Source organism: Aotus nancymaae, unplaced genomic scaffold (assembly GCF_030222135.1).
Source record: "Aotus nancymaae isolate 86718 unplaced genomic scaffold, 86718_ANA_hifiasm-v0.15.2.pri h1tg000032l_0, whole genome shotgun sequence".
In the NCBI taxonomy this organism is placed as follows: domain Eukaryota; kingdom Metazoa; phylum Chordata; class Mammalia; order Primates; family Aotidae; genus Aotus; species Aotus nancymaae.
In genome coordinates, this window is record NW_026988445.1 from 1,721,685 (window position 1) to 1,735,382 (window position 13,698).

At 37.2% G+C, this 13,698-nt stretch overlaps 1 protein-coding gene across 7 annotated transcripts in view; it reads left to right on the plus strand.

The window, feature by feature from the left end:
• RPS6KC1 (ribosomal protein S6 kinase C1) overlaps positions 1 to 13,698 on the plus strand; it is a 199,864-nt gene that overhangs the window by 150,129 nt on the left and 36,037 nt on the right. For all 7 annotated transcript variants that reach the window (XM_012459629.2, XM_064383496.1, XM_021677181.2 and 4 more), the window contains 2 exons: positions 5,409 to 5,456; positions 7,002 to 7,134. In XM_012459629.2, coding sequence (XP_012315052.2) covers positions 5,409 to 5,456; positions 7,002 to 7,134 — 181 coding nt within the window. The remainder of the gene's footprint in view (positions 1 to 5,408; positions 5,457 to 7,001; positions 7,135 to 13,698) is intronic.

The following is a 13,698-nucleotide window of genomic DNA, read 5'->3' on the forward strand; positions in this document are numbered from 1 at the left end:
ATGGCTAATAATTTCCAAGTGGCTAAAGCTCTTGTTAGCAGGAGTGCTGGTGTGTTAAGAATGGCTCTATAAATAACTTTAAGAACTGAAGTTGAAGGTGCTTCTTTTAAAGACTATTGTTAACTAAACATTATTGCCAAACAGATGGAAAGCATTCACCAGCCTGATGTTTTTGGGTCTAATTATATTATCACTAGCCCTGTACGGCTCAGTTGAAGAGGTGTATCCAGAGGCCAATTTATAATCATTTAGCCAACACCTGTTTGGGAGAAATTGACAGTCAAAGGGCACATTTTAAAAAAATCACATATGTTCTTGTGTTTATTGCCTCAATGTGAACGTTGTCTAGTTGCATGAAAACTTCGTAGGAGAAGAAAGTAAATATAAACAAAGCAGCATTTCCCAGCCATGTTTATCCATCGTAATTTGGCTTTTTTTTTTGGAGACAGAGTCTCACTCTGTTGCCCAGGCTGGAGTGCAGTGTGTTGTGATCTCGGCTAACTGCAACCTCCTCCTCCTGGGTTCAAGCAATTCTCCTGCCTTCACCTCTTGAGTAGCTGGGATTACAGGTGCCTGCCACCATGCCCAGCTAATTTTTGTATTTTTAGTAGAGACGAGGTTTCACCCTGTTGGCCAGACTGGTCTCGAACTCCTGATCTCGGGTGATCCAACCACCTCAGCCTCCCAAAATGCTGGGATTACAGGCGTGAGCCACCATGCCCAGCCAATTTGACCTTTTTATCTGATCTGCTTCATGCTTCATGGCTAAGTGAGATCAGTAAAGAGATATCATTCCTGATTTATACATTTTGTTGAGTCAATTAAGAGGCTATTAATAGGGAGAAGTTCTTTCCTTTGATTACACAGCTTCCATCCCTCTTACCTAGTAAGATGTGTTCTGCTTCACATAGGTGTATCTTACTCAAATAGAATTGACTTTCTGGTAAGTAACTTAAAAGCCACACCTGATAGAAAAACAAATGAGACTTAAGGAACACTAAATATCTTCACAGATTCAACAGATGTTCAACAGATGTTTATTGAGCTCTCCTTTGCAGAAAGAGGGCCATGGTGCCTCCTTTTACGTTCTTGATACGTTGATTTAACTTGTAAAGTTCACAAATGTGTTTTTATGTTTTGGCGGCTCGAGATTTGTGTTGATTATAACTCAAAGGGCAGTTATGGAGAGAATAAGTCTAACCTATGTGAAAAATTAAAAACATCAAAACCTTTGTTTCAACTGATGATCCCATTATTTCATTTTAGTGTTTTTCCTTCTTCTGACATACTGTACTATTGAAAGACATATATGTTACCTCACCTCTATTTTCTTATCACTTCTTTCTTTCTTGCTTGCTTTCTTGCTTGCTTTCTTGCTTTCCTTTTTTTTTTGAAATGGAGTCTCACTCTGTCACCAGGCTGGAGTGCAGTGGAGTGATTTTGGCTCACTGCAACCTCCGTCTCCCGGGTTCAAGCCATTCTCTTGCCTCAGCCTCTGGAGTAGCTGGGCCTACAGGCATGCACCACCATGCCCAGCTAATTTTTGTATTTATTATTATTATTATTATTATTATTATTATTTAGTAGAGGTGGGGTTGGCCAGGATGTCTCAATCTCTTGACCTTGTGATCCACCCACCTTGGCCTCCCAAAGTGCTGGTAATACAGGTGTGAGCCACTGCGCCTGGCCATCACTCATTAACTCCGTGCAGTCTGGCTTCTATCCTCAGCAGTTCACTGCACAATGCTGTATTGAAGTTACCCAAGACTTCCTGACTGCCCTAATCAGTGATAGTTTCTCAGTCCTCATTCTTCATGGCTTCTCTCTGTTGTTTGGCATAGATTACACTCATCTTAAACATTCTCTTTCTCTGACATCCGAACAGCTATGTTTTCTCTTTGTACTACACTTTTGGTTGTTGTCTTATTTACTCACAATATTCCAACTATGTATAATTTTCAAGCTTAGCAGTTAAAGAGGGAGAAACCTGGAGCCAGACTACCCTCTGCCACTTCTTAGCTTTGTAAGTATGGGCAAAATCCTGAGGTTAAAGAAGTTCCAGTGTTTCAGAGCGTACTACAGCGAGGTACAATCCGCTTTATGTTTGTTTCATCATCTGTGAACTTGATTTATAAAAGATACCTACCTCTTTGGAATGTGGAGAGAATTACATGATTTAATTCCTTAAAGCCCAGCACAGTGCCTGATATAAAGGAAGTGTTCCACTGGGATTCATTCCTGTGTCTTTAGTTTTTATCTTTATGGAGAATGCTCAAATATAAATCTTTAGTACTGACTTATTTTCTAAGCTCCATTCCCATGTTATCATCTACCTTACAAAATTTTAGGATTGAACTCACTAACCATATATTTATTGAACATTTACTGTGTAAGAACAGTGTTTATGTGATAATTTTTTCTTGCTATTGGTTTTCTGTTGCTGTCATAAATTACCACAAAGTTGGCAGCCTATAATAACTAAATTATTAAAATTCTGTAGGTCAGAAGTCTGATACAGTTACTGGGTTGAAATCAAGGTGCTGGCAAGGCTGTATTCCTTACTGGAGGCTTGGGAGAGGAAGCTGCTTCAAAGCTCATTCAGGTTGTTGGCTGAATTCTGTTCTTTTCATAGAGTTGTAGGACTGAACTCTGTTTCTCTGCTGGCTGTCAACCAAGGACTGTTCTATACTCCTAGAAGTTGCCTGGATTCCTTCTTAGGCTTGCTATGAGATCCTAGAAATCTCTCTCCAGTTTTTGCATGTGGGCCTTTGCACCTGAGAGCCAGCAATCATGCATCCCTTTCATGCTTTGAATATGATTTCCCCTTCATCCATATCATTTCTGTGCTTTGCATGTCTTCTAGTAGAAGGTAGTTCTCTGTTTTTAAAATGGATTCACGTGATATTTTGGAACCCACCCAGATAATCCAGTGTAATCTCTCTGTTTTAGGGTCTGTACCTTAATTACATCTGCAAAGGCCTTTTTATCAGTAACATAACACATTCATAAATTCTGAGGACTCTTAGGGTATGAGCATCTTTGGCTCCCATTATCCTGCCTTACTGCATGCCATAAAGAGCTCGAAGTCTTGTTGGGAGATTGACCCCCAAATCGAAGGGTTAAAGATGCTATAATAAAAGTTGGTGCTGTGTAAAACAGCAGAAAAAAGGAAGAAAGTAGTCTGTGTTACTGAGAGATAGAGTGACATTTGTGCTGAGTATGGAAAGATGTGTACTTGTTTGATAAGTAGCTGGGGGAACATTTCAGGGAAAAAGAAGCAATGATAGTGATAGCGATAATAGCAACTGCCTATCCTTCTGTAAGATTATCTTATTGCAGTCCTCACAAGTGTTAGATACTGTTATTGACCATTATAGCTTCTACATAATAAGAATGTCTTATGTCTATAAGAATATATGTCTGTAATGTCTTCTAATGTAGAATAGGAGTGGTAAAATTATTTCATTGAGCTAGGCATGGTGGCTTATCCCTGTAATCCCAGCACTTTGAGAGGCCAAGGCAGCAGGGTTGCTTGAGCCCAGGATTTCAAGACCAGCCTAGACAATATAGTGAGACCCCTGTCTTTTTTGGGAGGCAAAAATGGTGGCACATGTCTATAGTACCAGCTACTTGGAAGGCCAAAGTGGTTGGGTTGTTTGAACATGGGAGGTTGAGGCTGCAGTGAGCTAAAATCACGACACCGCATTCTAGCTTGGGCAGCAGAGTGAGACCCAGTCGAAATGAAATAAAATAAAATAAAAATCATTGGCTTGTTGAGAGGATTAACATTGATTACACATGGGTAAATTATCACATAGGAAATGCTTAAAACATGGCAGATAGAGGGTGGATAAGAGAAGTGCTTAGGAGGTAGAATTGATTTGGTCACTTGTTCTGAAAGTGGGAGACAGGAGAGAGTTCAGAGTAACTTAGGCCACTGTTTGGTTTTGGAGCATGCATGGAAGATCGTCTTATTCAGTACTATAGGAGGAGGAGCAGGTCGTTTGTTTGTTTGATGAAGGCAGAGCTTTGGGAAGAGGATATGAGGTACATGTGAGAATATTCTGTTGAAATTAAATGGAAATTTAAATAGTGTAGGTCAAACACTCAGAAGAGAAGCCAAAGATGAAGTTGTCACTATTTTTTCAACTTTATTATCTAAAATGGAATTTTCCACCTTCTCAAACCGGTTTCCCATCTCAACTTTCCTGTTTCTTCTTACCTTTTAAAAATTCTTTTATTTTTTCAAGCTTAACATCTTCTTCTCATCCTTAATTTCTGTCTTTCCTTACCCAGTGTAGGGCTGGTAACAGTCAGCTCTCTGGTAGGGGTAAGAAACCTCATTTGCAGTGTTTGCTGATTTCTGTAGTACAAGTCTTCCTTCCATGGCCAATTTCAGTCTGTGGCTGCTTTTGTTCTACAATGATAGAGTTGAAAAGCTGCAATAGAGACTGCATAGGCCTGCAGAGCCTAAAATATTTACAGTTTGGCCCTTTAAAGAAAAATTTTGCCCATCTTTGCTATAGTATTTCCAAAATAATAAAACTTTAATAGGGTAGGATAATTTCATATTTACTGTTAACTTATTTTATCCATCAAGATGAGGGGTAGGAATGAGTTGTTTAAGGGGGATGTATGTGAGAGGTCATGAGGTCATTTTACGGGCTTAAGCTTTTTATCTCAATGAGATAAGAAGAGTGCCATGTTCTGGCTTATGTTTTAAAAAGAAAACCCTGGCTGCTGTTTTGAAGATAGACGACAGGGCAGGCAGCAAAGATGGAAGCAAGGAAATCAGTTGGGACACCATAGTTACAAGTTAGGTAAGAGTTGATCTTTGCTTGAATCAGAGTAATAACTGTGGAAGTGGTAAAATGAGTTCAGATTCTGGATACATTTTGAAAACAGAGCTGACAGGATTTGCTGATGGTGGAAAGAGGTGTTAAGGGTGAGTCCAGGGTAAGTGGTACCAAAAGGGTGCCTTAGGCTAGAGCCTGAGCTACTGAGATCACATTATAGCAAGTTGCTGCATGGGAGATTTTAGGAAGAAAATTGAGACTTGAATAATTTTTCTTGAATCACTTCCTTTTGGCCATATATGTTCCAAGAGGAAAAATTCTTTGTTTAAAATAATATTTCCTTTACTGGTAAGAAATAACACTTTAAAATATTTTAGGAAACAGTAATGTTTTAAAAATATGGCATTTTTAGAAAAGGAAACCGTAATAAAACCTAATTTGGATAAGATTATTTTGGTCCTGTAATTTGCTGACTTAAAAAATTTATTCAGAAATGAACAATTTGGGGGAGGGGGTTAAATTTCAGCTCCCCTCTTTTAAAGTTTAGTTTAAAGTTAAGAGTTAATGTTTCATTGTATTGTTAAGAAATTATTACTCATGTCTTTTATGTAGGTTTTACTTGTAATGGACACAAGGACAGAACAGACTTTCATTTTAAAAGTAAGTAAAATTTGTGACCAGGTGTGGTGGCTTACGCCTATAATTCTAGCACTTTGGGAGGCTTAGGTAGGTGGATCACCTGAGGTCAGGAGTTCAAGACCAGCCTGGCCAACATGGAGAAACCCTGTCTCTACTAAAAATACAGAAATTAGCCAGATGTGGTAGTGGGCACTTATAATCCCAGCTACTCGGGAGGCTTAGGCAGGAGGATCACTTGAACCTGGGAGGTGGAGATTGCAGTGAGCTGAGATTGCGCCATTGCACTCTAGCCTAGGCAACGAGAGCTAAACCCTGTCTCAAAAAAGTAAGTAAAATATGCTTAATGAATTTAAAATTTTAATTTCAAATTATGCTTCTGAAAGAAAAGTTAATATATTAGTTAATATTTAGTTAATATTAACTAAGTAGTTAATATTTTTCCTCCCTAGGTTATAAATGTTCTTTTATGTTGGTGGTGATCTTTATTTACTTTTCTTTCTATCCTTTCATCACAGTTGATAGCATGCATTTAAAAAGATTTTTGTTACAGAGTATGGAGGAAATAATTTGGACGAAGTGAAGAACAATTTCATGTCGTCTGAATGTGTAGTGTGTAGTTTAAATACATCAGGACCATTTTGTATAATTGTAAAGACTACACACAATCTCACCTTCGATTATCACTACAGTTCTTAAGAGCTAAAATTTTGCCTTAAAGTCTTGTTACAGGTATTTTGGGAAAGTGTTATCTACATTCCTAGTCCTCTTTTTGATCTAAATTCAATTTTGGTTCTATACATAACGCAATTTGTAACCAAATGAATAAGAGAAAAAAACCCCTCAATTTTGTAATTTTGAAATTGTATTTGGAATGGACTGTGATAGTACATATTCTGAAAATATCCTAATTTAAGCATTTCCAAAGCATTCAGAAGGTAAATTGATTAATTTTATATTTCTTTTTCTGATGCTTTTTTATTTTGCTGATAAGGCATGGCAGTAGGTCACATTGACACATATTGAAACCCTTTTTTTTGTAAATATACTTTATCACTGATATTTCCCCAGTTTTTAAAAACAGAGTATGACACCAGTAAACAGACAAACTTTGTTCGTTGTCAGAAAACTTAATATTGTTTGTACTTTTTGGGGATAGGATTTTAAATTTGCCTGGTTAATCTAAGAATACCTTTTGTGTCTCAGGAGTTTGCATTGATCTTACAATGTCTACTGCTTTAAAGATATAGATAAGTAAAATAAAACTTAAGAAAAGGTCACAGAGAAATAACTGTATGTCATCCTGATGACTTAGTTTGAGAGCATCTCTAATAAAAACACTGACCCACGTAATTGATTTTAATGGCAGCTTTGTGGCATCTTCCTTCTCTGGATTCACGCCAGATGCCATCAGCAGAGCCTCCAGGGACTGGGGGGCATAGAGCAGCAGATGAGTGGTTTCTCTGAAGCCCAGAGTAACTCGGATAGATTAGTTTGGTTGATAAACACAGAGCACAGCAGGCTCCAAAGGCAACTGAGGATACAACTGACCTTTTTGTTCTCTGTCAGGGTCTAAGGAAAAGCAGTGAATACAGCAGGAAAAGAAAGACCATCATCCCCCGCTGTGTGCCCAACATGGTGTGTCTGCATAAGTACATCATCTCTGAGGAGTCGGTATTTCTTGTGCTGCAGTATGCGGAAGGTTGGTTTGTAGTTTGGATTGTTTATGCAGTGAAGAATATCACCTGCTTAGCTTTCCAGTGTGTTTCTGTCATTTCATGAGCAGATAGAATATATAAAACACTTGGAAGAAACCATTTCCTATTCCTCTGCTCTATCTCCCTACTTTGTGTTGTGAAGAAAAATGAAAACCCAGGTGAACGGCGGATTTCATTTGAACTATGGTACCATTTGTAGATTTACTTCACTGCTTACTTTTTCACAGAATTTACCTAATATAATGAGAACTTTAATGTGAATGTGTGTTAAGAGAGCTAGATTTTATTTTAGGGATATTTTGTTCGCTTGTTCTCTGCTAAAAAGATACATTTATGTTAGATGACTAAAATGAAAAGCATCCCCTGAAGAATTAATTAATTATCTCCTTCTTTTAGAAGGCAAGGGTGTTTGTTTAACATTTGACATTACCTAGTTATTCTGATCTGAGTTTTTATGAATATAGCCATTGGCATCACATATGGGTACAAAGCCATTCTCTGTCTTCAAACTATTTATGAAATTTCAACTCTTTGTACAGGGAGCAGGTGGCAAAAAATACTATGTTTTGATTTGTGTTTGTCCTTTAATACCTAAATTTAAATAAATAGTCTTTTATTTAGGATGACTGAAAACAGCCTATAAATATGAATTCACTTAATATATATTGCCATTTGGCTTTTAAGAGGTGTTCGTAAAATAGTAAAAAAAAATTTAGTTGTTTTCCATATTTCATGAAGGCATTATGATTTTTATATAACTAATGCACTTTACTAATAGGCATAACGTTTATATTTAATACAATTTTTTAGGAAAAGGAGTCATTGCTTTCTGGAATGAGGTCTTATATAATAACAAATGCAAGATTTTTGATGGGGGCAATACACTATTAATATTGTTTATTGTGAAGTACAGCACAAGATAACTACAGATGGAGGGAAGACCTCCATATGCGGTATTTAATAGGAAATTCAGAAGGGGCCCTATGGTCTCTCAGGTATTAAGAGAGTTAATTGTGTGTGTGAATTGGATAACTAATTCACCTTTGTTCAGACATTATAGACAGCTTTTATCTGAGGATACCAGTGCATTACAGACATTATTGAATTAGAGGTCATGTCATCTGATAGCGAAATACAGCCACCTCTGGTGTGGAACAAAATAACTTGCGTAGTAATAATCCATAATAATTTAGAACAAGGTCAGTAGGATGAATGTAATTATAGTCAATATTCTATTACCCAATGTGGATTATTCATGTTGGAGATTATCTATGGCAAAATTTTCAAACTTAACTTACCTCTGTTATTTATAGCTTTATCTTCCTCTTCTTCCTCTTCCTTCTCCAAATCATTTTTCAGTTTTTTTTCTACCATCTTCTCACCTTCCCTTATACCTCTTGAAGCTGATGTTTCAATTGATTGTACTTTAATAGTGTAGAAAATTTTTATAATCTCTTAAAGGCATAGACTTAGTACTTCTAAACTCTTTTAGATTCTTCCTTTACTATTGACCATACCTGACTTTGAATGGTCACATGACCATAAAATTTGTCTCTTTTGACCATTCATTTTAGATGTCTATTGTTTAATTTTAAGACAGTTTTATAATATAAAAATAGTAAATTATAGTGCAAATAAGAACTCTGGATTAATTAAATATTCAGCAAATTTCTTGGGCCTGTACTATACCATAGGCTCCTTTTTACATGAACAGAACAAGGAAAGAGCCTCCCCTTTTAAAATTCAGATTCTTTATTTTTTTGTAGGGGTGGTGGGCAGGGTCTTGCTCTGTCTCCTAGGTTGGAGGGCTGTAGTACAATTATAGCTCACTGTAACTTTGAACTCTTGGACTCAAGTGATACCCCGCCTCAGCTGGGACTACATGTGTGCACCACTACATCTGGCTAAGTTTTAAATTTTTTGTAGAGATTGGTTCTCTGGATGTTGCCCAGGTTGGTCTTAAGCTCCTGGCCTCTAGTGATCCTCCCACCTCGGCCTCCCACAATGTTGGGATTGCAGCTCTGAGTCACCACGCCAGGCCTGAAACTTTAATTCTTGTTGTGAAAAGTCAAACAGAAAAACAGAAAGCAAGAGAACATTGGATAATAAAAGGAACTATACAGATCTTTAATACAGGGAGATCTAATATATAACAACTGGGGACTGTGTTGAATTGGGTAGCCAAGGGAGCCTCTCTGAGAAGGTGGCATTTAGGAGGAGTTCTGAATGGCAAAAGAACCATTCGAATGTAAGATACAGGTACAGGGATGAGTGTAAAAACAAACTTGGAATGTTTCATAACCAAGAAAGGCATAATTTGGTTGGAATGGAGCAAAATGAGGGCAACATGAGACACGTGTTGGTACATGAGGCTATTGGAGAAGTAGGCAGGAGCCTTGTACAGCAGAACAAGGACTTTGACTTTTATTCAAGTGTATTGGGAAACCATTGGACATCTTAAGGAGTAACAGAATCTGATTTACATTTTAAAAAGGTCACCGACTCTTGTACGGGGAATGGGTTGTAGAAAGGCAAGAATAGATGCAGTAAAAAGGTGACTACAGGAGGCTAGTCAAAAGGTGCTGCTGGCTTGGCCTTCTGGGGCACCAGTAGAGATGTTTGAGGGTAAAGTCAATGGGACCTGTGATGGATTTGAGATTAGGAAGAGGAAAATCTACAGCAATTTCTCAGATTTGGCTTGAGCAATGGAGTGAACTGGGTGATAAACAGTGTGTTGTCATTTATACATCAGTGGTACTTTCTGTGGCACCTCCATAAATTAGGAAGTTGGCCTATGTCATAGAAAAGTAACTTTTGTATTTGTGAATAGTTATTACTGAGAAAGCAAACCTTGAACAGTTGTTTTCTCCATAACATGAATGCTTTGAATATGATTTGTAGCTTTAGCTTTCCACTGCTTACAGAGCTATTCATGATTTATGTGAGTCTCTTTCCGTTGGTAATTCATTTCATTAGAAATTTATTCAGTGCTTGCTGAGACACAGGCATAGTTCTAATTTAGCAACGAACACAACAGAAGACTTTACCCACATGGAGCTTACAGTACATTACATTATAGAAGCAGAATGGACGATAAGCAAATATTTAAGTAAATATATGACAGATAGAGATAAATATGCCATGGAGAAAAATTAAAGGAAAGGGGAAGGGAATGCCAAAGTGGGAGAGGGGTGGTTTGCTATTTTATATAGGGTGGCCACCTTATTGAGAAGGGACATTTGACCAGAGACCTTCCAGAAGCAAGAGCGGGAGCATTGTGGATATGTGAGAAAAGGATGTCTTGGCAAGAGAAAACAAATAGGTCCACAGGCCTAGAGGCAGGGGTGTGCTTGGTGTACAGGAAAAAGCAGGATCAGTGTGGCTAGAGCCAAACAGAAAGAGCAATAGGAAGATTGCTTAGAGAAGTGAGGAGGCAGGCAGGCAGATCCTGTGTAGCATTGTAGGCCATGTTAAGAACTGGACTTTTATTTTGAATGAGATAAGACGTTACTGGGGCATACTGAGCAAAGGAGTGATGTGATAGGGATCACTGGCCATTTCATGGAAAACAGAATGTAGGAGAGCAGAAGGAAAAGCAGGGAGACCAGTTTGGAAGTTGTTGTAGCACCCCAGTTGAAAATGCTGTTGGCTTGGACAAGGCATGAGTGGTATAGGTCAGGGGTCCCCAGGCCACAGAGAGGTACCAGGAGGTGAGTGGTGGACAAGTGAACATTACTGCCTGAGCTCCACCTCCTCTCAGATCAGGGTGGCATTAGATTCTCATAGGAGCGTAAACCTTATTGTAAACTGCACATGTGAGGGATCTAGGTTGCACACTCCTTATGAGAATCTAATGCCTCATGATCTGAGGTGGAATAGTTTCACCCTAAAACCATTTCCACCCCATCCCCACCCCGTCCCTGTCCATGGAAAAATTGCCTTCCATGAAACTGGTCCCTGGTGCCAACAAAGTTGGGGACTGCTGGCGTAGGTGGCGAAGAATGGTTATTAGAGTCTGAATATATTTTGAAGGTAGAACGGGCATGATTCTGTCTTGCATGATTTCAAAGTTTTTGGCTCAAATAATTGAAATAATGAAGTTTCTATTTACTAAGGTGTGGGAGAAGTAAATTTAGGAGGAAAATCAGGGATTCCGTTTTAGACATGTGAATTTGAGATGCTTATTAAATATTCAGGTGATGGTGAGTAGACAGTTGGGATATATCAGGCAGGATTTTAGGAGAGAGGTTTAAAATGTTTACTATTCCTTTTAATTAATCCCTACCTTAAACTATTTGAGAAAGAAAGGTGGGGAAACAAAATGTATTCAGTCAAGGCCATGAGTATTTAAGTTTCTAGGCTGAGGGATTATGTATTCATCATATATATGATGAATTAACAGAATGCTTGGTATTTAGAAGATGCTTAGTGTGTAATTGTTTAATACTGGGTCAGTCAGAGAAAAGATGAAAGACCAAATTAAAAGACAGAAGTTGCAAAAGCCTCTGACTGTGGATATACAAAATAGAAAGGAGGTGGAAAAGAATTTCTAAGTTACTTAAGGCCCCAAGGAATGAAATTATCCTCCTTTTATTAATTAGTTTTTAAAAATTATAAAACTAATTTATAAAATAAATTCAAACAAAATAAAAATGTATCAAGTCAAAATAAAAATTATCCCTCCCTATTCACTTTATTGCCCAGACCTAGTATCCCCAGCAACAGGACCTCTTTTAACAGTTTATTATATATCTTCCAAAAACTTTCTATGTTTATAAACATTCACCCCCTACCTGTCTATTTTTAAAAAACTTAAATGGGTGTTACATGTTGCCTTGAGCTTGCATTTTTTCCCCATCTCAACAGTGTACCTTGGATGCCTTTAGTATATCCTTATCAGTATATTTAGGTCTATATTAAGAGAGGCAGTATGGTATAGTCATTAAAAATAAGGACTGTGGAGCAATGCTATGTGAATATAAATGCTGGCTCACCATTACTAGTGTGACTTTTAGCAAGTTATTTAGCCTTTCTGTGCCTCAGTTTCCTCATCTGTAAAATAGAGATAATATTAATCACCTACCTTATAGGGTTGATGTGAGGATTAAATAGTTGTATATGTAAAATGCTTAATAGTACCTGGTACGTGGTAAGCACTATGCATTTGCAAATAGCTATTACTGAGTTTAAATTGTTTCCAGTGCTCAACATATATATTTATACATACATGTTTTTGTTTGTTGTATTTTTTGAGAATTATATATGTAGGACAGATTTTTTCAAGTTGAATTGCTTGGTCAAAAGATGATTTTGATTACTGAGATAGCAGTGTTTTTATCATACATATTAAATTTAAGTCCTAATTCTGACCAAGCAAATTAACAAACTTACTTTGCAATCTTATAGAAAACCAATAGATTTAAAATCTGAGGGGAGACAAAGAGTTTTAATTAAACATTAAGAATTGTTATTTTTATATCTTAAAATGGTTCAATATCTGTAATTTTATGTGCTTCAAAATGACTTAGAAAAGTATCATTTACAGTCAGAGTGTTAAAAGTTAGACAAATTTTAGGTACTTTATCTTTCGCAGTAACAGGATTTTTTGTTTTTAAGGTTAATATATGTCTTTGGAAGAACAGATGACCCCAAAAATGACATTATTGGTACTTATAGATTCTTTTCCTTGAAAGGTTTTCAAAAAATTTGTAAAGATGTTATTTTTTAAAAGTTTTTTTAATAACTCAGTTTAATAAATATTTATTTAATACCTATTTTATGTGCTAGATAGAATCCTCTCCCAGCAGCTATTAAGACTTTGCAGTCTGGTAAAGGGGATAATAACAGCATAAAAGTAATATTAATATGATGTTGTAAATGTCATAATGAGATGAAGGCGGTTGATAGAGGATTCAGAGAAGATATGTATTGTGTCCAGTTAAGGGATACAAAGAAATTGGTAAAAGAGAACAGATTCTGAGAGACCTTCAAGAATAGGTAAGATTTCCACAAGCAGATACTGGGGAAACTAGTAGGAAAAAAACATTCTAAGATTAAGTATGGTATGAGGAAAAAGCCCAGCATGAATTCTGTGTTGAATAAGGAGAGAGGACCAAATCATGGGTTGATAGCTGTATTACTCAGGAGTTCAATCGCCTGTGCGGAGTTGGTACGTGATTCAGTAGGTGGAGGGAATTTGACTTCTTGAATGCAGAGATAGCATAAGATCTGTGCTAAAATAGAAGATTAATTAGGCAGCAGTTAGTAGGATACAGTGATGCTGGAGGGACTTAAAGTAAGGATCTAGTTGTAGCTATAGCATTATCCCCCAAAATGAAGACTTTAAGTACATTGAATTTTAGATTTCGGTAGCTTACTCAGGTGGAATTGGCCTAGGAATGAATGAAGCTTTTGTTATAACTTTATTAGGTACTGTTTCTTACTGATCAGTGGAACTTTACAGATGCAGGTACTGCTTGTATGGTACATCTCATCATCTGATTTAACAAGCAGTGACTTTGACGTCCTGCACATTGTGTAGGCAGTAG